At 37.2% G+C, this 26,200-nt stretch overlaps 2 protein-coding genes across 2 annotated transcripts; both read right to left on the reverse strand.

Moving 5' to 3' along the window:
- Window positions 1-3,013: 3,013 nt before the first annotated feature.
- foxi3a (forkhead box I3a) lies at window positions 3,014-4,860 on the reverse strand. The gene is made up of 2 exons (XM_084136377.1): window positions 4,120-4,860; window positions 3,014-3,995 (listed from the first exon to the last, which is right to left on the reverse strand). The coding sequence occupies exons 1-2, from the start codon at window positions 4,724-4,726 to the stop codon at window positions 3,475-3,477; spliced, it is 1,128 nt and encodes a 375-aa protein (XP_083992503.1). The 5' UTR covers window positions 4,727-4,860; the 3' UTR covers window positions 3,014-3,474.
- A 1,863-nt stretch (window positions 4,861-6,723) lies between these two features.
- Window positions 6,724-22,876, reverse strand: lcp2a (lymphocyte cytosolic protein 2a). Its single transcript, XM_084136376.1, has 21 exons — window positions 22,454-22,876; window positions 22,078-22,140; window positions 21,179-21,225; window positions 20,431-20,502; window positions 19,649-19,686; window positions 19,530-19,570; window positions 19,251-19,440; window positions 19,071-19,168; window positions 18,929-18,974; window positions 18,771-18,836; window positions 18,622-18,650; window positions 18,269-18,288; window positions 15,174-15,308; window positions 15,075-15,096; window positions 14,955-14,967; window positions 14,763-14,856; window positions 14,570-14,610; window positions 14,415-14,482; window positions 7,550-7,624; window positions 7,306-7,455; window positions 6,724-7,216 (listed from the first exon to the last, which is right to left on the reverse strand). Exons 1-21 carry the CDS (start codon window positions 22,586-22,588, stop codon window positions 7,091-7,093), a joined length of 1,569 nt encoding a protein of 522 aa, XP_083992502.1. The 5' UTR covers window positions 22,589-22,876; the 3' UTR covers window positions 6,724-7,090.
- Window positions 22,877-26,200: the final 3,324 nt, after the last annotated feature.

The raw sequence follows: 26,200 nt of genomic DNA on the forward strand, positions 1-26,200 counted from the left end.
TAGTGACCCAGTGCAGAATCTTATACATCTTACATTTCTTCACTGTACATTCTTCAAACTCTTAAAACGTACTGTGGTCAGCGACTTTTAACCCCGCTGCATTGTGTGGGGGGAGGTAAGAGGAGCTAACAGGTTTAGGGAACTGAAAGGTGAAACCCTGCTGAAACCAGCAATGAACAGCTGACTCATTCTCTCTAATCTAAAGGAATGATCTTCCTATTTTACATCAGTGTTTTATTTTCCACCTTACCAACAAATTCCTGAACCAAATGAGCCAGTGGAAGCAGAGCAAACGTCAGTTTCCCTCTGTTTGGCATGAGGGAGCAGGGATGAAAGACGATTCCCATGACAGTCATTAGTCAGGTAACCTCAGCATTTCTGTGCTTATTTGACTTCTTTTATGACTACTGAGGTCAGAACACTTATGTAAACTAACTGGTCCAAACTGCTTCAATTCAAATTTGCTTGCTTTTTATCTGCACTGCCAAGTCTTGACACGCAGTAAAAAAAGAACCACCAATCAGCGTGTCACATACCCTATACGATCTGTATTCTGCTATTTAGTGAACGCCAGTCTATAGATTCACTCCCTGAGGGAAGAAACGAGTTGGGTGTATTGCAAGATATAACGTACAATATCCCATATGTCACACACCCTTATCAGTCCCATTCAAATAGGGCCATTCATGATGAAGTCATGCTAAGCTATTGGCAGTAATTAGCTAAATAAACAGAACTTATGGCATCACATCACAAAAAATAATTTCCACTTGTCTCTCCTTTTCTTAAAACACTGTAACGAAAGTGAATAGAGAAAATCTGTAAACGTTTAAATGCTCGCTGTTTCAATAGACCTACAGCTACTGTGATAATGTGATTTAAGTCTGGAGAAAATGTATTAACCTTTGTTAACTTCGTTGCAATGACAACATAATGCAAAATGCAGTTTTACAGCTCAAATTCACAAGTTTTAACAGAAAAAAGTTATACATTTATAAAATTATAAGCTTCACATTTCTGCTTTTGAATCATCCCAAAAGGAGTCCCATTTACTTCCATTGTAAGTGCCTCAACATAACCATAGTGGAAATTCATTTTTGTGTTAATCCACACTGAAAAAAATGATTTGTTGAATTTAGTAAAAAAAATTATCCTAAGTGGTTGCATTCAATTGATTTTACCTACATTTAAACAAATGCATTAAGTTGAACTAAAATTAAGTTCAACTTAATGCATTTGTTTAAATGTAGGTAAAATCAATTGAATGCAACCACTTACGTTAAAAAAAATTGATTAAATTCAACAAATAATTTTTTTCAGTGCACATTATATCACAAATTCTGTTGATTGAGCTTAATTTATTGAACCAGGAATATTCTGTTATGTTCTTTTCGGATATTAGATATGTTTGTAAATAAATCAATTCTTTAGAATGTTACATAGTTCGGCTGATTCCAACAAAGATCTTATAGTCTTGTGAGGAATATTGTCTTTCATCTGAGTAGCTGTTTGCAACCAAAGATTTTGAGACCCTGAGGAACAAGTTTAGTTTCATATTTAAAAAAATGGTGTCCCTATGGCTGTCAAACCAGTCTTTTCCTCTCGATTAGGGTTTGTTGTTTAACGGTTCCTTTAGCTGTATTCCCCCTCACCTTTCTTTTACTTTGGGTCAGTGGCTGTAATCACAGACTAGGTATAGTTTTGACAATCACATGTTGGTCTCTATAGGCTTGAAGTGTTTGTGCCTTTTCACACATTAGGCATTTGTATTTATTGTCCCTTTCGCAGTCTTCTCTCTTGCTTGACCTCCTCTTTGGTGTGGATCAGATTGAATGGACTTAAGTCAGCCAAAAGCGCTGATAATTACAATTATCATCGTGTTTAAGGCGTGTTGTTTAACGGTTCTTTGGGGATCTCCCTCCCCACGTCTCCTTTATGTGGGATGGATCACTAACTCTATTGGCAGATAGCAGGTAGATCTAACACATCACTTCTTGATAAGCACTGAATGATGAATCTGACTAAAATACGTGTGAAAGTTTTGTGATGCATTGCATCTCTTTCCGTTGTATTCAACTTTTTCCCCCTTTCATTTCACGGTTTTAATTTTGCTATTATTGTTTTAAATGAGCTTTAGAAATGTAATGTTTATTGCTTTAATCTTTAAGTTATAGTGGAACATTTTCAACTCAGTGTTGAGTTTTATTATGTACCCAGCACTTAAAAGGACGGTTCACTTAAAAAGCAAACAAACACACAACTTAACAAAGAAACGGTCACCATTACTCATCATTATGTTATAAGCCTATATTACTTTGTTCTGTGAAACATAAAAGATATTTTGAAGAATATTTAATCTGTTTTGTCCATATAATGAAAGTCAACGGGCTCCAAAACAACAACATTGGCTTTCCTTGTATGGAAAAAAAAAAACCCCACACAAATATTTTTCAAAATATCTTCTTTTGTGTTCAGCCGATGAGAAATTTGAAAAGACATGAGTGTGGGTAAATGATGACAGGTTTTTAATGTTGTTTTAGTATTCATTTGATTTATTGTCATTTTTATTCGTTTTTTGAATACTTGTATTTATTTTTATTCAATTTGTGTTTTTAGTTTAAGTAAAAAAATCTATGATCAGTAAGTTATGACAACAAATGTTTTTACATTTCTTTTAACTCATCAAAATAAGTTAAGCAATTTTCAACTTAGTTATACAAGATTCAACTCGTTTTTTAAAGTCAGTTTGATGTGATGTAAGTTGAAATTACTTAAACATCCAAGTTGATTGTACTTAAAAATTTAATGCAGCAACATTTTTTTACAGGGTTTAGTACTTCAACTTGCACATTTAATTTTTGTTAGTTGCCAAGGCAAGATGTCTATTTTTCTTAAGTTAAAGATTTAAAAAATTTTATTCAGCCTTATTTCAATTAACAGAAACCATTTATAATAGTTTCAGTTAACAATAACAGCACCGTTATAAATATGATAGCAATAAAGATGGTAGCAATTGTGAATATGCATGTTTATTTTGTCAAAAACAGTATATATTACAATCACAAAATATATAAAGCAAACAATACAAATAGAAAATATTGAACAATGGACAAATTCATATTTATGCTAAAAGTCAGTGCATTTATGCATGTTCCAGCCTTCAATTTTACAGAATTGAAATCTGTTGCAAAAACAAAACAAAAACCACAACACAAAAAACGGTACTGGGAGCAGTAGCCCGTGGCGATTACTGTTGTCTTTCAGCTGCAACATGATTTAGATGATGTCAGCACGTGAGTCTGAGAAGAGCGTGTGAGAGCGTTCACACACCTGTCTGAAAGAGGGAATCTCCTCCGCATCCACTCGGACCTGCTGAATCAGGCACTGCGGTGGGAACTTGGCTCACGATGCGGGCCGACCGCTCCCTCAAGTGCCTGTGGCCACAGTTCATACATGATGGTGCTATGACCCGAGCTACACCTCTGTTCCGTCCCGTGGATACAGCAAGTCAGAGGAGCCCAGCACGGGATAGAGCTGGCTGGTGTACTGGTTGAGCATAGTGTCATTATAGCTGTCTGTGAATGGAGCAGGCGAAGTGGAAATGTTGGATGCGACAGGGGGAGGAATGTGGGTTTCCCATTGCGGCACGGTTGCGCTCGGTGAGTACGAGCCATACGCCCCATTAGGAGAAGATTTTTGGCTCAAAGGCAATGCCAGAGAAGATGGAAGAAGAGCCTCTCTTGAGCCTGAAACCACATCACCCATTTGATGAAGGAAGCCTTTGAGACATGGAGTCAGATCTGCGGAGACTGGAGAGTTTCCTCTCTCGGAGGTGTCGCTGGGCTCTTTAGGACTTGATAGAGCAGAGTCCGATCCAGAATAGCCTTTACCCTCCTCTTCGGCCAAGTCGGACTTTCTCTTCCTTTTGCGACGGAAGTTGCCATTATCGAACATCTTCTCACAGTTTGGGTCAAGGGTCCAATAGTTGCCTTTACCTGTTCAACAGAAGCAACTTTGTTATTTTGGCAGTTGAAACATGAACTAAAATGGAACTAAAACCCAAACAGTAGAACACAAGAAAAATTCTAAACACAAGGAGTAGTTTGAGCATGTTCTAACCTGGATCGGTGTCATCTCTGGGCACTTTCATGAAGCAGTCGTTGAGTGAGAGATTATGCCGGATTGAGTTCTGCCAGCTGGCTTTGCTCTTGTTGTAGAAGGGGAAGTTGTCAGCCACATACTGGTAGATCTGGCTAAGAGTGAGACGTCGGCTTGGGGCTCCGTGTATTGCCATCGCAATGAGTGCTGAGTATGAGTATGGAGGCCTCACGAGTTTCATCAGATCTTCTTGGGACGGCAGGGAGAACCAGCTGATGCTGCCGTCCGAGCCTCCGATTCCACCTGCAGACAAGTACGACTTCGGCATCCCGTAGTGCTGAGGCCCTCCGCTGTGACAGGGGGCCGGATTGAGCCCAGGTCCGTTGAACCACAGGTAAGGGTTGGAGGTCTGTCCGGCGTATTCTCCGAAATCGTAAGCGGATGGGAGGGTTTGCTGTGGACTGGGCACAGGCTGAGTGCTGTAGAAGTTGTCACCGTACAGGCTGAACTCTTGGGACTCCTGCCCCATGCTGTGGAACTGGGGTGAAAGGGCTTGTGGAACAAATGACGTCATGCTTTCCTCCCTTTTTTCCTCTGTTTGTTCTGTCGTTCTGGGAGAAAATACCATGCACTGTTCTGCTGCCTCTGTCTAACACAGGTGGATTGGTCAGGTGCATCACAACCTGACACCTGTCTCACCTGAACTATTTATACAAGTTTTGTAACACCCTCTCTGCTCTGATTGGCTGTCACGGTCACAGCTCAGCCCTCATTTGTTTGGAGGTGGGGGGGTTGGTTAGATTTATCAGTGAAATATCTTAAGTTTCATGAGTGACACGGGTGGATTCATTTAAATCCCTGAATTAAAATTACCATGCATAATTCCTAACCTTCATATCATTATGCACAACACAAAACATTTAGTATGCCACATACAAGTTGAATTTGGATAAACTGGAACAGTTCTGGATCAGTTACAATTTGCAGTATTCAACTAATCATATTTAACACTATATACAAGTAGATTATTGTGTTTTAATTTGAACTATTAAAGTGAAATGAGGGGAAATAAATTGATAGATAGATAAATAAATAAATAAACAAATAGCTAAATAAATAAATAAACAAATCTTACCCAATGTGCTGACAAATTTATCTTAATAATTTTAAGTTGATACCAATGTGGTCTCTGTGGCATTATAAACATTGTTATATTAAAGACACCATCATGCCGTGGGCTTGGTTAATTTGTTTACATTTTTAGATCACTTGAAGGCGCTGTTGGGGGGTTAACTTAAAGGCATCCCCTATTTCATCTTACCCCCGCCCTTTCACTTGAGATAATGCGAATTCAATTTGAGCCATTTGGGTCTCTTATCATTATTTGGGTCTCATTTACATTCTTAAAAAGAGCACGCGCACCGCGCATTCCTGCACGCGCAGAGCGACTCCACTGTCTCGGCGTTGCCTGATCGCGCGCGATTTATTGAAAGTCTACGGTTTATTTTACCAATTGATCCGTTGTTCCAGCTATAGTGGCCAGATGATTAAAACCTGTTTTGTTGAGGTGATCAAAACCGCAATGAGTGAGTTGCCTACCTTTATACTCATTTAACGTTATTCGGTGAATTTTCGCGGGCGAACTCAGTCATCGGCAGTTTCTCACGAGGAAGAAAAAGTTCCCCACACAGATTCCACTCGTTTTCAAGTTGGTCCCGTGAATTCCCCGAGCTTAACAACAGAAAGCTTGGTTTCAAAGTGACTTCTGTTTCGAGCAGTGCTTCCAACGCTATTGAAAATGGACCTAAATTTCGCTAATGTGACCACACCCCATAATTTCCTTCTTCAAATGTTTTTATTTAAATTCAACCTGGCTGACGAAAGCGTGATAACCGATCACATCTAAAATAGTTACCATTAGCCTACATTAAATTGCAATAAGTGTAGCCTAACTAGACTCTCTTAATGCACATTCTTTTTTGGGGAAAAGGGAGATTGGCAAAGATTGATATTTATTTATTTTATATATTTGTTAATTAGGCCTACACATAATTACACAATGACAGAGGGGTCAGATAGTGGTTATTTTCTTAGTCCATGCAATAAAAGCAAGTCCCTGAATCAGCAAGGTTTTATAGAGTAGGCCTAGGCTATTTACCTCAGTTGCTAAGGTAATGTTAATCCTAGGACCCTTTTCAGGGGTGGCCAAAATTACGATTTAAAATCAGTCAGAGCAAGAAATGTATCTTCATACAGGTTTATACATCCCCCCCCTGTAATTCGCATACTGAGTGTATCTAGTTGATTATGTAAGTAAATTATCACTTATTGTGTCACTTATAAATGTGACACAATTTCACCAGTCTTCCTCAAACAGCATTGTTATTGTAGCCTGTTGCTTTGACGTTTCATGCCAAAGTCATTGTAACCGAATCCCCTTTTGCGCACCGATGTGTTGTCAGCTCGGAGACAGTTTGATAGACGTGAGATAATTTAGGGGAAACAGTGCCCTGCGTTTCACCTTTATAAAGTGAGTCTTCAAATTATTAATGGCAGGTGAACAGAATGATTTCAAAGAAATAAACGACAAACATAATCCTTGTTGACGGTGCAACTAATCCTCAATCAGTGTAGAATTATAATCTTTATTGTCTTGTCAATATACATTTCATATTTCATGATCATACGAATTTAACAACAAATAAACAGGAACAAATTTGAAAATTTCAAATTAAAAGTGACAAGACTGATTTGTTTGAGAAGTAACAATAACAGTCAAAATAGTGATAAAATAGGCTACTCTTTTTGTTTATATGAACAGATATCCAGTACTATGCAATGTGCAGCTATGCATTTAAAAACTTTACAATGTTTTACAGTTACACACATACCTGAGAGATTTTGAATTGTGTTGATTTGAAAAACAAAATTCAAATCATGAAATGAAAAAGCAAAAGTAGTTACTGTGAATTAGTCATGTAACCTACTATGTTTAATATCCAGCTGGATAAATCAGAGCACACTGCTTCTGTTGGCTTGATTCTCGGTTCTTAGCATCAATAAGGAGGAGTGGCGTGTGTTTGTGCTGGTTGATAATGCCGCCAACCCGCTCAAAAGTCTGCCAGAGACAATCAACAGTGTTACAAGCTTTGGTCATTGAGCATGTGGCTATAATTACAGACATAAAAACAACAACAGTTTGAATACCTCTGAGGATTTCATCCCAGTGCCTAGCATGAATCCATTTTGGAATCTGCGGATCTGAATGTTGTAAACTTTTTCCTGGTACAGGACCACGAGTGTGTAAGGCTGGTTAGAGGATCGATTTGAGCTGTCTCGCACAAGGAACGCCCCATCCTTACAGGGGACACATTTCAACAAATTAACTTTGTTAACCTGAGAATGATATATTTTTTCCCCAATTCCAATGAGAAGGAACGCAAAGCCTCACCCTGTTAACTCTTCTCAGACAGCTCTCTGCCTCACCGCGGGAGATCTGACCCACATACCAAGCTGGATCCATGTCCTGTGGAGAAATAATGAGATATTTGGGCTGACAAAGACTAATGAGAAATGTTTGTCTGTTTTCTCTGAATTTTTGACACAATTATGATTAATTAAAACCAAACATTTCACAAAATGCCTAATAGTAACATAGAGCAGGCTGTTAACTATAGGCCTATACTGTAAGAAAAAATTCACTAGAACCTTGGAGAAGTAAAAAAAACACCATATACTGTACAAAAATATTTTTTGAAGTAGTAAATAAAGATTACTGTAGTAGCCGATGTTTTACAAGAAAATAGGCCTACTTTTTCTGTCTTTCCACTTCAAAATTTCATGTTTTATTCAGTGTGTTACTTGCCTTTGTTTGTCATAATTTGTGTATTCAGGGGGGTCACAATTTAGGTAAATTTACTAGCAATTTCTGAGTGAAAATCGTTTCAAAGTAAATCCTATATCACATTTTTTCCCCCAGTGTACTAGAAAGTATATTCCAGTTATTCCAGTATCACCTCAAAGGAAATACAAGGGCGCCATCCGCTGGTCGGTCTGTAGTGGTGTGATTGTTTGTCAGCAGCAGTCAGCACAACAGTGCAGAATTGGGCTACTATTACTCCATTGCTGCGGGTAGTTTTCGTAGTCGATTTTTTCTTTTTCTTTTTTTTTTTTACCCTAGATTGGGCTAGTTTTGATTAGCAATCCGCTTGTTAAATCTGACGTCACGTGTCACCGTTTCCGGGTTCAAGCGCACTATTAGATAGGCTACCAATTATAGCAAACAACAAACAGTGCTGATACACACTCATGGTGTGCTGTAATACACTACTGAAAAATCATGGGGCCTCCAAGACCCCTCTAACTGTGTGACATCCTTTTTTTTAATTTCTTTTAATTTTTTATTTATTAAATTAAAATAAAATTAATTAATGAGTGTGTGTGTGTGTGTTTGTGTGTAAACAATAATTTATTTGCACACAAAAAAGTATCATGATCAGATCAGTTTTTTGGCTGTGACTTCCTACACCGTAAACTAAACACAGTAATGAACGATGAACGATATCCAGCATCCACAGGGATCAGCTGTAGTGTTTGAAGGGTTTCAAGTTTTCCCTGGTGTCGGCAATATGCTAATGTTTTGTCTTGACGTCACAACGAAATGGCTTATGACTCGTTTGAAAAACGATTCATTTCATTGTCGACTCTTATTTTAAGAATAAGAAAATAAGTTAAGAAAATAACTTTATATACGGTGCACTTTCAGATTTAAATCTTTGCAGGATGTTTTCTTTCGGCCTCGTTTATACTGCAGGTATTGAGCATATTTCGCGTTTGTCCATCCGTACAAGAACCCTCTTTAATCATGTGCAGCATTTCAGATAGTATGTCAAGTGTAAATACATGAATCGGATATGGGTCACAATTGATAGAACGTGTAAACGGACGGTAAAAAAAAAATCGGATATAGGCAACACATCAGAATTGGGCATCAAGACCTGCAGTGTAAACGAGGCCCATCCGTCCCTTTGCAGACGCTCGTCGGGGTTGCTCTCATCATTAAACCGTGGAGACGTTGCCTAATGCCTCAGAAAATCCGATCTGCCTGTTGATATGACAGTCGCATTGGCACATATCTGATTTATATCTGATTTATTTCCACATATGAATGAGGCCTGAAACCGATCTCGAAATATCCGAATGCATGCCTTTTTTTCCTGTTTACACTGTCATAGAACACATCCGATCTGTCTCACATATATGGGCATTTCTCAGATTAAGGGCCAAATTGGGTTGCTGCAATTTTGAAAATTAAAATTCCAAATTTGACTAATTGGTATACATCAAATTATCAGTCCTTAAGTCAGGAGCGACGTTATGAGCTTGGTTGAGACCATAAGATAAGGGAATTTATGATTTTTTGCCATTTTCTTAACTATGTCAAGTAAATGTGTCATTACCATCACATCATCGAATATATGTAAAAAATAAAACTTAAATGATAAATCAGTGCTTTTAAACCATTTTGTGGTTTCACATAACAATCTATTTTATCTTGAACTTAATGGGATTGTTGATTTTTACTTGCTAGATGAATTATAGTCATTTAAGTATCTAAATTTCTGATTCATCAATCTACCCTGGCTTGGAATATAAGCTTATTTTAAGTGAATGCCATATATCAAAACTTTTTAATACAGTGATCATTTAGGCTGTCCAACATTGTCAGAAATATATAATTGTAGGATGTTTTTGTAATTTATACATAATTTATTAGCAAAAATATGTATGGTGATGGTGATGACACTGCAGTTCTGGTAATGACAGTTTGTTGTGGTGATGACAAATCACTGATCATAAGCTATTGTAATTTAAAGGGATACTCCACTTTTTTTGGAAATATGCTCATTTTACAACTCCCCCAGAGTTAAACAGTTGAGTTTTACCATTTTCGAATTCATTCAGCCGAACTCCGGGTCTGGCGTACCACTTTTAGCATAGCTTAGCATAGATCATTGAATCGGACAAGACCATTAGCATCTCTCTCAAAAAAATGGCCAAAGAGTTTCAATATTTTTCCTATTTAAAACTTGACTCTTCTGTATTTACATCGTGTACTAAGACCGATGGAAAAAAAACGCAGCGCCTGAAAATAGTCCCCAGCTCGGTAGACTATAGGGTCGACTATTTTCAGGCGCTGCGTCATATCATTACGCCTGCTGGACCCATGGTACGGCAGCAAAGTTTCTTGATTATTACGCAGGAATGAGAGATAATCAATGCTCTATGCTAAGCTATGCTAAAAGTGATACCGCCAGACCCGGAGATTGGCTGAATGGATTCGAAAACGGTAAAACTCAACTGTTTAACTCTGGGGGAGTTGTAAAATGAGCCTATTTCCAAAAAAAGTGGAGTATCCCTTTAAGAGCCTAAGTGACTTCAGACCAACAAAAAAAACAACAACAACAAAAAAAAAAAAACAGCTAGTAATCTGTTTAAACATCAAAACATAGTTTAATCTGATTATGGAAGACCAAACATGAACTGTGTTCCTTGTGAACAGGATTGGTTCAGTATAATTATAGTCTAAACATACTATTTAATCTCATATTTAATTTCATAGCCATGTTGAATAAAAAAAAAAAAAAACATGAAACAGGAGGGCAGTTAAGAACAGGTTGTCACAGTTGTGTTCTGTTTGTGTTAGTCCTATTAGTCCTATTTTTGTGTGTGTAACCTTCTGCCTGTCAGTGCCCGTTGGATATTATTATAAGTAAAAGTTTGTATTGGAACTTTCGTCTCCTCATCTTCTGCCTGCACCACACCGTGACAGAACTACGGACCTCCAAAATGGATGATGGAGCTCAGTTTATTTCGGTGGCTCAGGAGAGCACTGATTTTTTGAGTTTCACAATGAACTTCTGTCATCTTGCATTTACCAGCCTGCTCGACGACGAGACCCTGAGGACCTTGTTCCTGATCGGGGCCACTTTCAACCGTCCCATTGATCTCCCCTTTGATCAGGAAAACAGCCAGAGCCAGGGAATCCTCACGCTTCACCGTCTGAGCCCTCAGCCAAGATGGCCGCCACCTCGCCGCCTGAGCCCTCAGCCAAGATGGCCGCCGCCTCGCCGCCTGAGCCCTCAGCCAAGAAGGCCATCGCCTCACCGTCTGAGCCCTCAGCCAAGATGGCTGCCGCCTCGCCGCCTGAGCCCTCAGCCAAGAAGGCCATCGCCTCACCGTCTGAGCCCTCAGCCAAGATGGCCGCGGCCACTCCCAGTCCAGAGTTTCATCCCTCCGAGACCACTCGTCCCGCCGAGACCGCCCTTCATGGATCTCGTCTAACCGAGACCGCCCTTCCAGAGGCCAGTCCTGCCGAGCCTGAGAATCTTCACGTCATGTCTACCGAGCCTGAGAATCTTCACGTCATGCCTGACCAGTCTGATCTTCACGTCATGCCTGACCAGCCTGATCTTCACGTCGAGCCCGCTGAGCCAGAGACTGTTCACGTCGTGCCCGCCGAGCCAGAGACGCTTCACGTCAGTCCGGTTGAGTCTGAATCTTCTGTCACCGAGCCTGAATCTGAATTCCCACCCAGCCTCCCTCTCCCACCTCCTCCCATCTGCCTCCTCTCAACCCTTCTTCCACCACTGCCAGTCAGCCCCTCTGCTCCTCTAACAACCTTCGGGGAGGTGGAGTCGCCGTCGGTCTGCCTGTCACCCACTCCATCAGGGTCGGTGGACCCTCAACCCAGACTCCGCTGTGGCCCATCAGTCCACAAGCTCCGCCGGGATCCCTCGTCCCCCCGGTTCTGCCTTGGTCGTTCCTTGCCCTGCCCTCGCCTCAGGACTACCCTCCTCTGGCTTTGCCTCGTCCATTCGTCCCTCTGGCTCCGTTGAGCTCCTCTCTCCCTCCAGCTCCACCTTGGTCCTCGGTCCCTCCGGCTTCACCGTGGCCTTCTGGATCCCCGCCTGCGCTTCAGTCGCCAGAGCCATCTGCGTCACCAAGTCCCTCCAGATACTCTGCATCGCCCTGTCTCGTCGGCTCTCCGGCTCCACCCTGGTCTCCTCTCCCACCAGCTCCCTTATCTTTTAGACGTTTTCTGTATGATTTGGACCTTTGGGCAGCTGCTTTTGGAGCCATGTCACACCTAAACACAACAATTATAATGAATTAATTTAGTATTTTAAAAACAAATGCATTACTTAATTTAAAATATAGTGACTTTTGATTGGTAAATGTATATGAATTCATTTAAGATAACGTATTCAACATAAATTCTTTAAAGAACAGTATGTTTAATGTATCTGCCGTCATCACCACCACAACCTGTCATTACCAGCACAAGCTGTAATGTGCTGGTAATGACTGTGCTGGTAATGACATTTTTGTCAAAAAACTAGCCTTACTAGCAAAGATGATGACTAAGCAAGTGTAGCTAGCTTTCTACATGTAATGTACACCATTTTAACTATTAAATTGATAAAAAATAATCCAAAAATGTTTAAAAATACAGAAATACAACACATATGGTAATGACGCATAATAAGTGTACATGCCCAACACAAAGAATAAAGAGTAGATTTACTTACTTTTCTGGACATCAAGGCATCAGTCTTGCAGCTTGAAATCCATGTGCTCCATTATGATATTAGGTTACCATGGCTACCAAATAAACTTTTGATGAAAAAAAAGTAGGAAAGTGCCTTTATGCAGAGCGTGTTGGTAATGACGGCTAAACCATGGGACAGGTAGAAATGAAGCAAAATAAAGTACAAAATGCATATATATGCTTAATCTGTGCATGTAGTTTATTAGTTCAGGTAACATTTAATTCATATGCATTTTTTTATTTATTAATTTGTGATAAATAATGTTTGAGATATGGCACGACATGAGAAAACTCTGGTGGCGGACAACACCAGAACACAGATAATGTACCACAAAACACCAATAAAATGTGTTAAAATAATTAGTAAGAGCAGCCATAAAAAAAGTCTAGGCTTGTTTTTGTTTATACTAATTAGTGGTGCTAAAATATATTAGATTTAATTAGTTTTTAATAGAATTACACCCTGTGGACAGAAATAGGCCCCAATTCTGGGAAATACCCATATGCAAAAAATCGGAATAGGGTTACATTTCACTTACAGTGCAAACGAGGCCTTAGAGCTGTTACACACTACATGAAAGGTCATTTTCAAAAATCCATAATAGGGGTGCTTTAATTTTCCTTTCTTTTATTTTGTGATTATTTTAATTCCTTACTGTGTAAAGCACTTTTAATTGCCAAAGTGTATGACATGTGCTATATGAATAAAACTGCCTTGCCTAATGTTGCATCACAATAAAAAAATAAAATGGATGTAATTGATTGTGACAGTGAATAAAGAATATGCTGATGTACATGGACTCAAGTCACTTTTTTGGAATTTATTAAATTCAATAGCATTCATGTAAAATATAAATAATAAAATAGTACTGTTTTACAATGTAAAAATAAGTCACAGTAAGGGCATAATACTGTAAAATGAAATTGCGGTATGGGCATCTTACTGTAAAATTAACTTGCGGTAAGGGCATCCTACTGTAAAATTAACTTGCGGTAAGGGCATCATACTGTAAAATTAAATTGCGGTAAGGACATCTTACTGTAAAATTAAACTGCAGTAAGACCATCATACTGTAAAATTAAATTGCGGTAAGGGCATCATACCGTAAAACATATTTTACAGGTAAGCTACTGTGAAGGGGAATTTACAGTAACTTACTGGCAATAGTGCTGCCAGTAAGTTACCGCAAAAATACGATAAAATGTCTAACAGTGCATTTATAGATCTCCTTTGCTGTCACAGTTAACATTACAAGAAATGGAGTTGGACAAAGTGGTTTTAAAGTAAAGAAAAACCCACAGCTTCCTTTTACTGTTTCTAAAAATTAAGATGCTGTGTTAGTTTGGGCCATGAGCCTAAGAGGGGAGAGGGGGGCCTCCAAGATTTTGTGGCATGGGGCCTCTGCTTTCTAAATCCGTGCCTGTCGCATGTTACCTTCGCTAACAGACTTGTGGAAGGGCCCTTTGTGAAGGGATTCAGTTGTTCACTTTCGTTTGGAACGCTCCTACAAAGGGCGTCCCTTTCCCGAGGTGCCCTTCAAGGGTGAAAAAACGCTGTTTGGAATTCACCCTCAATTGAAACGAATGGAGGCTTGACCCGGAAACAGGATTCCCTATGTCACGATTTACCAGTTGGATTGGGCGGGTTTTGTTGTGCAGACCTGGCAACCCTTGTCAGTAGCTCAAGCACTTTAAAGTACTGTACCTGCATGCCGCCCATGTCTGTTTGTGGTGGTGGTGGTGCTCTTCCACTTCTCCAGTGATCGTTCATTGCTTTCATTCAACAGAATAAAAGGTGTATCTAGTTATTTTCATTGAATATATAATAAGATAAATCAAACTAGTGAAATCCGTGCTTACCCTCCTGCATTTTTGCCGGTAGTGATCGACTGGGGCTAACACTGTGTGAAATGTGACAGAGATATAGTCAGATATAGTGGAGTATCTGCACCTTTAACTCATGTTTTTGAACATCAGTATTAATTTGGCCACATATCCTTGAGTAGTATCAAGTCTGACCACCCACAGACGGTGTTCTCATTTGAATACACACGTGTCTGTTTGAAAAGGCTGTCCGTGGGTTCCTGGCGGTCTTGGCGATGGATTCCTGGCATGCAGTGGAAACGTGTTGGAGCTGTGCCTGACAGCTGGAAAATCAGAGTATTCAAACATTGGGCGTTTGTGTGCTTTCTAATTAATTGTGTCATCAAAATATGCAAATACACAAAATAAGAAAATGACTTACTGTCATCGTGAGACTGTTGAAGAGAACCCCCCCCCCAGTCAAATTAAGTGAGTGAATTGCTATATTATGTGAATTGCACAAACAATTAGGACTGTATGTGTGTGTGTGCTTTATGTGTACCTCGTTTCTGTAGTCAAGATGCCTGTTGGAAAAAGAAATACAGGTTACACTGGCAGCTCAGTGAATCGAATGGTGCAGTGTTACATTCTTGAATCTGACCTGTTTTGAGAGTAGCCTGGTGTTACAGAGGAGGCACTTCTGCGCACCCCTGATGGAGGAAGTAAGGGTTTGGGAATTCTCATTGGGTCTCCTGGCAACTCCACTGCAGGGAGTCTGAGAGGAGCAGCAGCAATGCTGTAGGATAAAAAGCATGTGACATCCTGAAAAAAGGATGACAAACCTATCATACTTAAAACAGCGATTTAGTAATTGACTGCTACTATGAAAGTGATTTCACCAAGTAGAACATGTTCCTGGATCAACATCTTCAACATCAATCAACCAAGCAGATTTGAGGCTCAAGTTGACAGTTTATGTCAAAATTAGGGTTACAACAAGGGTTAGGTGCTTGTTTTTGGACAGGAATGTTTTTCCAGGATCAACAAAATATGTCTTACTTGGCAAAATCATGGTGACCTATAAACAGCATATTCTATGTGCACAGATGTAATTGCAGTCATTCAGTAATTTCAATTTGACTATGCTATAGACTAAAGTAAACAAACCAATAAGAGATCTTAACCCTTGTGTGGTGTTCACAACCCAATTACCCCTGTGGTGTTCCCGGACAAAAATGTCCAGACTATAAAAAATAGCTTATAAATCTCTCATTATACTATATTTTCACCCAATATTGGATTCAATCTTTTTGTCAAACTTTTATTTTGTACAATATGACACAAAATGGCATATTGTCACTCTTGTGGTGTTCCCGGTCAAAAATGACCAGACTACAAAAAATAGCTTATAAATCACTCGTAATGCAATATTATCACCCAATATTGGATTCAATCTTTTTGTCCACTTGTTCTCTTCCAATTAGGACTGGTTTTATATTTCTATTTGCATCTGATTTCTTGTAGGCCTCATTTATTTGAGAGTAGGCATCTCAATTTTTGAGTAAAAAAAACATTATTTTTGAATAATTTTGGAAAAATAAAATAAAATCTGAAGAAAATTGGCACGGTTGATCACACTAGTCTACTTTAATTTTTCACTAGGAATTTTGTTTTGAAAAACTTTTATTATGTACAAAATGGCACAGAGTTACACTTGTGGTGTTCCACTGGGCCATTGAGGGCCATTGTTTCAATTAGCCATTGAAAGTGAATGGGAGAGACATGTGTTAGAAGTCCATGAGGAATATCTTTAGATCTGAGTGATGGATTATGGTGAGTTTGGGCTCTTTTTAATCTTAACAATCTCATGTAAATAATGATGCGTCATTTTCCACAATTTATGCATACTTCATTGAGTTATGAGTTAAAACGCGACATAAGTGCTAGGCTACATCTATATTCAAGGCTCTGGTTGCGCCTGTTAAGGTTCGTGTGTTACAACTCCATTAGGAATATCTTTAGATCTGAGTGATGGATTATGCTGAGTTTGGGCTCTTTTTAGTCGTGATAGTCTGCTGAAAATAATGATGTACAGTTTTCTACGATATGTGCATGCTTCGTGAAGTTATGAGCGAAAATCAAACGCGAGTGCTTCATGAGTATATACTTGGCTAGGTGCGTCTGTGGTATTCTCTGTGTTAGAACGCCATGAGGAATATCTTTAGATCTGATTGATGGAATATATGAGTTTGGGCTCTTTTTAATCGTGAGCTCCTGCTGTAAATAACAATGTGCCATTTTTCATGATCAATCTATGTTTCATGAAGATACGAGTAAAAAGGCCAAGTCTAAGCTACCTTGCTTGGCTACGTGTGTCCGTGAATTTCTTTTGTGTTAGAACTCAATGAGGAATATCTTTAGTTCTGAGTGATGGATTATGTTGAGGACTCATTTTAATTGTAAGCATCTGCTTTAAATAATGATGTGTCATTTTCCACAATCGGAGCATGTTTCATGAAGTTACGAGCGGAAATGTGTCTAAAATTCAGCATCCATTTATGGTTTACACATGGGTCTCTTGAAGGGCTTCTTTTACAAAAACCTCGCTCAAGTTTAGTAAAAAGCCTGAAACCATTATGCTTGTTGTATTCTACTCATTAAGACCTTTCAAATGACATATGACACATGACTATCTGAGCTGTATGATGTATTTGACATATTGCTGAATGCAATACAAAAAAGTACCTTTATAAATTGTTTTTTTTTGTTTTTTCTATTTATCGGCAAATAACTCTGCACTACTTAGGAGTTTATCAAATTGGCTACATTCATTGTAAATTTCAGACTCTAAGCTTTCAAATGACACCTATTTTAAGTTGATCAAGGTAATATTTTTTAAAAATATTATGATTATTAATTTCGCAGCTAGGTGGCGCCTGCGGGGGGGGTACACTCTGTTTTAGAGTGATAACTCAGCACTCGTTAGGATTTGATCAAAGTGATTAGATGCATTAAAAAGCTGAGATTCTAAGCTTTAAAATGATACATATTTTGTGTTGTTCCATTCATTGATTGCATTGGTCTCTCCCATTCACTTTCAATGGCCCATTGAAACAATGGCCCACAATGGCCCTCAATGGCCCAATGGTAACACCACAAGTGTAACTCTGTGCCATATTGTACAAAATAAAAGTTTTTCAAAACAAAATTCCTGGTGAAAAATTAAAGTAGACTAGTGTGATCAACAGTGCCAATTTTCTTCAGATTTTATTTAATATTTCCAAAATTATTAAAAAATAATGTTTTTTTTACTCAAAAAATGAGATGCCTACTCTCAAATAAATGAGGCCTACGATTAATCAGATGCAAATAGAAATATAAAACCAGTCCTAACTGAAAGAGAACAAGTTGACAAAAAGATTGAATCCAATATTGGGTGAAAATATAGTATAATGAGAGATTTATAGAACACCACAAAAGTGACAAGGTGACAAAACCCCCCCTAAAAAATTAAGAAAAGTGTCACAAAACATTTCAGAAGTATTTATACCATTTGTGAAAAAAGTCACCAAGTTTCAGTCCAAAGCGATAACATTAACTAGTATAATCTTGAGGGTTTACACCACATGAGGGTTTAACACCATTGAGAACCACATGAGGGTTAAATAATGGTAAATTATGACTCTAAATATTGTCATACTAAAGCTGCACATGCAGTATACTATTAAACAAAAATTCAATTAAATGAAATCATACCCTCTTGGCGGTTGGACAGCCTGCAGAAGAAATAAATTATTAGAGAGATATTAAAACATAAATTATTATTGTTTTTAGTCAAAATGGAATTTTAAAATTCTAAGACTATTTTAGGGGGGAAAAATGTCATTTATATTTTAAGCATATAGGCCTAGACTAAATAATGCTACATATATATGTATGTATATATGTAGCTACTAATATTGATTCTTAAAATATATATTAATTCTAATGTAGTATATTGATTAATTAATTAGTGATTGGTAAATGCAAGTTGGTGATATGAAAAAAAGTGGGAAATTAAAGCAGATTTTGGGCAGCTTCTATGTGGAGGTAGGACAAATCAAACTTACTCTGTCCAATGAGCTAGTGCCCCTTCCACCTGTGAGGACACAATACAGTCAAGGACTTCCCTTTAGCCTTTAGGTAATCTGAATTGCATTATTACTGAATTATTATCTGCTAAAAAAGCATTAAGATATAAATGTGCGAGTGCAGTGACCTGCTACAGGAGGAGGGTGGCTTCTGTCCAGAGTTCCTGGCTTTTTGCTGCGGTCTACAGCAGGTGCTACAAGAGCATGGGACGGGGGGGAAAGGTGGATCAGATCAACAGCGTCCCACCCAGATTAGCTGTCACTCAGAACAAACATACTCTCTTACCTGGGGGTCTTTTTAGGGGCCGCTCTTCTCTCACATGTTGTCCAACCTAATATTGAATAAAGATTTTATTGTTTATAGACTCACAAAGGGAAAATTATAGACAAAGTGGGACACATACTGTTTGGAAATATGATGGACTCACACTTGGCCGCTCCACATGAGGGAGAGAGGGTCCGGGGCCCGGGCGCTCCGGAGGCACGGGCGGTTGGCTCCTGCTCACCCCACGTGTGCGGTTATTATCTGATAAATCAAGGAATCCCATCATGACTTTTCCAAAGGACTGAGACAGCAATAGGATGGAAAAGTGTCCACTTTTGCGTACCAATATATTCGCTGTTTTCCATGGGTTTAGCGGGACAGATCTGGGCCGTGTCTTCTTTTGGCTCGGATGGAGGAGGCTCATAGCCATTATCACTGTCTGACCCCTCCTCTGGGGACTCATAGTCTCCTCCGCTAGCATCACCTTCTGAAATATTATCCTCGTTAGGATCCTCGTAGTCGTCTTCACTGTCCTTAATGGAGGAGAGAATACATGTGTTCTGCCCGTCAGATATGATGCTGATCACTTCAAAACAGTTTGAGACACACATAAGAGACTTACAAACTCTTCTGGGTCCCACGCTTGATCCTCATATTGGTCAACTGAAAATAGTAAGAGCAGGTGACTTCTAGACAACATCTTTAAAAGCAAACTTGAATATATTCTATTTTGTATCATACCTGGTGGTTGTGGGAAGCTGGGAACTGGTTGTGATGGCCTATTTACAAAACAATAAGGATAGTTAGTCGCGTACTGACAGCAGATGCACTATGTGGTAGTTATATGATGACTTCATTCCATTGATTTATTCATCCTCATGTGGACTTTTTATGAAAAATGTCTCAGTGATTATTTTTTTTGTTCATATAATGAAAGCCAACGGGGTTCATTGTTCAAATGTACGAGCAAAAAAAGAGTTTCTCAAATAACATTCTTCAAAACATTCTTCTTTTATGTTCCGCAGAAGAAAGAAAGTTATATGGGTTTGAAACCACATGAGAGCAAGTAAATCATGAAGTTATTACTTTTATTCAGTAAGGATGCATTAAATTGATCTAAACAATAAAGACATTTATAATGTTGTAATTTTTCAAAAATGCTGGTCTTTTGAACTTTCTATTCACAAAAGAAAATTGTAGCAGGGTATTCACAAAACTATTAAGCTGCACAATGTTTTCCACATTGATAATAATAAGAAATGTTTCTTGAGCAGCAAATCAGCATATTAGAATGATTTCTGAAGGATCATGTGACGCTGAAGACTGGCGTAATGATGCTGGATTGTAATAATACTTCACAACATTACTGTTTTCACTCTGTTTTTGATCAAATATTGCAGCCTTAATGAGCATGAGAGATTTATTTCAAAAACATAAAAAAATATTACCAACCCCAAACTTTGAATGGTAGTGTATATTATATCTCAGATATAACACAAGAATTGTGATGGTAGAGTACTGGCCTTATTGCTGGAATCGGTGGAAAGAATCTTTTCTTCTCTTTGTTGATTTCCTGACAAATCTTGGAGATAAGCCTAAAAATATAAGGAAACACCAGTTTCAGATCCTCAAAGTGCAACTAACACTGCTGGCATGTTATTGATTAGTAGGCGTTTTAGGAGACAGAAAAGCATGTAATTATTTCTTTATGAACCGACTGAGGGTTCAGCCCATGCAGGCAGGATGTGGTAACAAAGACATCATTTTGTCCTCTTTTCTGTGCACCTGACACTACTCAATAAACTAACAATAATCATATTACCATTAAGTCACTGTGGCGTATCTAATGCCAAATTTGCTTTTGGGGAAAAGTCAATTACATTTAATATTTAAGTGTTATTGAGGTGTGAAACGTAACCATTTCGCACCAAACATGCTCTAAGACACATAAGAGTTTCTGCATCAACGCAAAGGTTCCTGCCACATCTGCTTCTCTGGTTTATCTTTCCTGTGCAGTATTTCCTTTTCAATGTCACTATGTCACCGATGGCGTTCTTGCATGCTTCTACCTGTTTGTACACTGCACAGTTGATTGGTTTTTGAAATAAATAAATAAAAAGTATGTCTTTGAATACTGTGGCTATGATAAATTATGCTACACTTTATGCCATATAAATTCTACAGTTGTCTAAAGTATTAGCGATTTACCCAGAATAAGAAAAAAGAATGACAAAAACACAAAATAAGCAGAAAAATGCATTCAGTACTTACGGTGCATGAAGCTTAGGGAACTTTTGAAGGTCATTTTCAGTCATACTCTAAAATAAAAATACAGCTTGATTTTAAATTCTAAATTTTTAATGTTAAATGCATATGTGTGTGTGTGTGTGTGTGTGTGTGTGTGTACAAAAGAAAAAAGAAAAGAAAATATGTGATAAATCATGAAAATACTTTTTTTTTTACACACACAATGTAAAAAAAAAATAGATTTCACATCATTTTTTCTTTGGTCAAATCAAAGATAATTAATGTGGTTCAGATAACATAATATGTTGAGTTTCTGTTGATCAAACCAATCTCCATTGTATTAACTCAAATTTCAATTTGAAATTGAACTCAGTTTCAATGAACTCAAAAATGTTAAGTTAAGTTAACTTTAAGTTAAATCAACAATACTTTTTTTACAGTGTATATACAGTGTGTGTGTGTGTGTGTGTGTGTGTGTGTGTATACTGTAACATTTATAGCACCTTCATTTATAACGTTTTTTTCTTTCTTTTTTTTCTAATTCGGACTGATTAGGAGTTCTAACATTTCTTGTTAGTTTTAGATTCTAATAACAGCAGTTCCGGAATTGTTGGATCAAGGGAAACAATGATGCTACACTTAGTCAGACCACAAACATATGGGTAATTTTGGTCTGTGCTCCACAAAGAATATAACTATTTATAAAATAAATAAAAATTAAAATATAAATTAAAACTCTGAATTTTACAAATTAAAAAATAAATTAAAAAAATCACACTGCATAGGAAACAAAAATATACTGAATTATGATGACACACAAAATGATGACATGTAGGCTAAAAATGGTAATTTCTGCTTTCTAAATGCAAAATTTGGGCTGTTACCCAGTAAAACCAATGGACCGAATTTTAAATGGTACTTACCAGAAACCTTTGCCCACTGATGTTATATCGTGTTATGACCTTATCACATCCAGTTAGATTCCGCTAAAGAAAATGAAAAAGAAATTATGTCAGATGAATATGGGTCGCACACATATACACATATCAACATAATGTAATATTAAATATCATTTAATATCAAATATAGGTCTATCAAAGTACATTCAATGCCATTTTTAGGTTCATTGGTGCTGTAACAAATGTCTCTCATTTCTCAGTTTTTTAAATTGGTGTTAAATTCATAAGTATGTGTGCTGAAGGTCTATAAAATAAACATAGCAATAATAATTACAACAGTTTTTTTTAGTTTCAATTCATGTGTTTTGACATTGAAAGATGAAAAGAGAAAGCAACTTACTCTCTTCAGAAAGTCTGCTAACCGTTGTGGATCCCAGCTCAGAACCTCCGATTTGGATGGAATACCATCGAAACTCATTGTTCCAAATTTACTACACTTGCTTATGAATATCAAATCTCTGATATCTTCAAGCATTGAAAAAATGTTGCCACTCTCACAGTGGGTTCACACTGTGTCTGACGCTATGTCCACCCAGAACACGAGGAGACTGGTGTCAAATCAAAAAAAATAAATCAAAGGATAAAAGACACCAAAAAAAGACAGTGACTGATTCACCCAGTTTTACGTGGAAGAATTACTCAAAATTTTACCAACATTTTCATAAATGCTTAAAAAAACCAACACCCCGGATTCGCCTGAGCACTGTATGAAAAGAAAGAATGACATCCACTTCCCCATAGACTTCCTGTTAATGATTGTTGTGACAAATAGGGGAAGTACAGCCCCTTCATGAAAAAAAAAAACACACAATATTTCTTGATATATTATAATTCATCCTCGCCCACTCAGAATGATGTAGCCTAGACTATAAGCATTTGGACATTATGCACACTAACATTGTTTAATAAAACAATGATATATATTTGCCTTCATTTTCTAAAACTGGCCAGTTCCGCGTCATACTTAAACTCTTAAGTCATTTATCATAATTCAGAATCAGTGTTAGAAAAGTCACTTAGTGGGGATTACACACTTGCCAATTAACCTTTGCCAGTCACACTTCTAAGTAACACAAGCAAAAATCATTGTATGAGCAGTGCACTTGCTATCACACTGTAAAAAAAAGTTGCTGCCTTAAATTTAAGTACAATCAACTTGAATGTTTAAGTCATGTCAACTTAAATCACATTAAACTGACTTAAAAATGAGTTGAAACTTGTAGAATTTATAAAACAAAGTTGAAAATTGCAATTTTGAGATTTATATATCATCTGAAAACTGAATAAATACGCTTTCCAATGATGTATGGTTTGTTAGGATACGACAATATTTCGTATATTATATCTGAGGGTGCAAAAAAATCGAAACATTGAGAAAATCACCTTTAAAGTTGTGCATTTATGTTCGCGATTGTGCTGCATTCACTCACAAAAATAAATGTTTTATGTATTTACGGTAGGAAATTTACAAAATATATTCATGGAATATGATCTTTACTTAATAACCGAATGATTTCTTAGAAAAATCGATAATTTTGGTTACATACAATGTATTGTTGGCTGATTGCCACAAATTTACCCGTACTACTTGTGACTGGTTTTGTGATCCTGGGTCACATATGTTGTCATAACTTATTGATCATATTTTTTTAATTTTTTTTTTACAGTGCATGACTGCTAACTTTGCAAGCAGAAATGATAACACACACAACCAAGTTTACAATAGAAAATAATTATATGCAGTAATAAACATTTTATTATAGTCATATAGTCACATCTTTTGGCTCAGAGCTTCATTTGCCATAATGATGCTACCCAGCTAAATATTTAGATTATTTAAATGCAGATTTAAAATCAACATTTAGATTTAGCATTTTGATTGATAATACCAGCTATTTTTATCATTTTAATTTAACCATAAACATCTATATATATAAAACTATTGACAATTGCACTGTTTTTAACTTAAAAAAAATAATAAAGTAAACCCGGTTAAATTGTGCAATTTTTGTATATGCTTCAATTTCAAAACATGTACCCAAATCGTTTTGTGGGAAATTACGAAATACTTCATTTGCAAAAAACAAAGCGTTTTGTGTGAATGATTATGTTGACTGTGACCTGCAACATGAGCGTCTGGTTCAGTCCCTGAACTGCATTTAACACCCACAGCTGGAAAATATGAGTTGCAAGCATTCAGTTGCTCCTGTTCTTGGGTCTAGAGGGGTTAGTTCATGGAAATATCTCTTCCACCACTGAATATTCACTTTGATGAAGCTGTAATGTGTATTTGATTCACAAACGGATGTTTTGTTTAGATATAGTTATATTACATTCATTTGATGTCATGCAGTACCCCTGCTTTGTCACACAGTTATTTCCATTTCCTGGCTGCTTATACGCAGAAGAAGGTGGTAAAGTGGGTGTATTAAAATATGTCTGGAGGAAAAGTCAGTGAATTATCTTGATTCAAGGTAATGTCATTCAGCATCAACTTGATTCAACGTCAATAATGTTAAAATTAGCTCCCACACTGAATTCAGTAACGACCTAAATTTATTTGAGTGAAAAGTATCGTTTGCAATGGTTCTTTAGGCTCTCTTTCCTTCAGCCATTATTGCTGATTTTATATTGAATTATTTGAGTATCTTATGGCTGATGCTATAGATCGTTTTTTAACTCAGTCTATGGTCTCATGTTTGTCTTTGAGATCACAAACCTGTCACTGGTGCTACATTTTTCCTCATTTTTGATAAAACTGAAATGCTATATTTCCTCTTTAACTGTGCACAATGGAAATGTGGCATTTATAGGCAAATGAAGGCCTGAACCCTCTGACTACGCGTCACCATGTGTCTCTGATCGAAGGCCACTGAACTCTTCGTAAACTCTGTGAACAGCTGAGCTGCTTCCCTTTATCAATCAACATTTTGGTCTTTGTTGGAATATTTATCTTGTGAATTGGCATTTTTCATTGACAAGGTCTATGAGACATCATTTAGAATGTCAGATGCTGACTTTTGATTTAACCTATTTTATTGATTATTTTGCTAAGTGTTTTTTTGCATTTAGTAAATTCATGAGATCCAATAGCACCATCAGGTGGTGATTTACTATATAGATCAATACCAGATTAAACTTTTCCTTCACTTTAGTTTTTGGTAATTAGTCCCCAAAATAATAATAATAATTTGTTCAATTGTCAATAACAGGATTTACAGTTCCTCTTGAATGTATTAATGTATGAATGTATTTACTTGAATGCACTGTGTTTGCTTACAAGGCAAATTAATATTCTACAACTGATATCATAAACTAATTGTTCTGTAACTAAAAAATAAAAACAATATACTAAGCTAGTCTTTTCCAATTTTTTTTTACGGGCAGATTTACAAATATCACTGTAAAAAAAAAGTTAGTCCCTTAAATTTTTAAGTGCAATTAACTTGGATGTTGAGTCATTTCAACTTAAATTACATGAAAATTGCTTAAAATTAGTTTAATCTTGTATAACTTAAAAGTCAAACTTATCAAAATAAGCAGTTAAGAGTTAAAGCAATGTAAAAACATGTGTTGTCATAACTTATTGATCATGTAATTTTTTACAGTGTGTGTGTGTGTGTGTGTATAAATTAGGGATGCACCGATATGAAAAATTGCCCGATACCGATAATTCTTTATATTTGAAAGCCATTAACTGATATATTGGCCGATAAATCTAAATCCAAATTTGTATGTAATTTTTGACAGCCTGATTACAAAAACAAAAGTCTCACCATTAAAATCCATATCCCAAGCATACAATTATAATGTTCCAATTATAATTTTAATTAGCCTATATGTCGGAGTTGCGCTGTGCATGTTGCACTGAACTGTATTTTCTTTATTTAAGTGATTCCAATCATATTTCAAGCGATTCAAAGCGGCTTTAAAATATTGGCCAAATTTTCTTATTGGGCTGATAACGATAACATTAAAACGAACGTATATCTGCCGATAATGATATGATGGCCGATATATAGTGTATCCCTAGTATATATATATATATATATTAATTATAAAGCCTTAATTATATATATGTACATGT

This window comes from Abramis brama (genome assembly GCF_963993115.1).
Source record: "Abramis brama genome assembly, chromosome: 15".
In the NCBI taxonomy this organism is placed as follows: Eukaryota; Metazoa; Chordata; class Actinopteri; order Cypriniformes; family Leuciscidae; genus Abramis; species Abramis brama.

Excerpts from the sequence above, each read along its gene's own strand:
- foxi3a (XM_084136377.1), bottom strand. The coding sequence starts at position 4,726 with ATGGTATTTTCTCCCAGAACGACAGAACAAACAGAGGAAAAAAGGGAG. Across the intron at positions 3,996-4,119 it reads CAGAGATGACACCGATCCAG|GTAAAGGCAACTATTGGACC; the intron begins GTTAGAACATGC and ends TCTGTTGAACAG.
- lcp2a (XM_084136376.1), bottom strand. The coding sequence starts at position 22,588 with ATGCTTGAAGATATCAGAGATTTGATATTCATAAGCAAGTGTAGTAAA. Across the intron at positions 21,226-22,077 it reads TCAGTGGGCAAAGGTTTCTG|AGTATGACTGAAAATGACCT; the intron begins GTAAGTACCATT and ends TTTTTATTTTAG. Across the intron at positions 18,837-18,928 it reads GCCCCTAAAAAGACCCCCAG|CACCTGCTGTAGACCGCAGC; the intron begins GTAAGAGAGTAT and ends ATGCTCTTGTAG.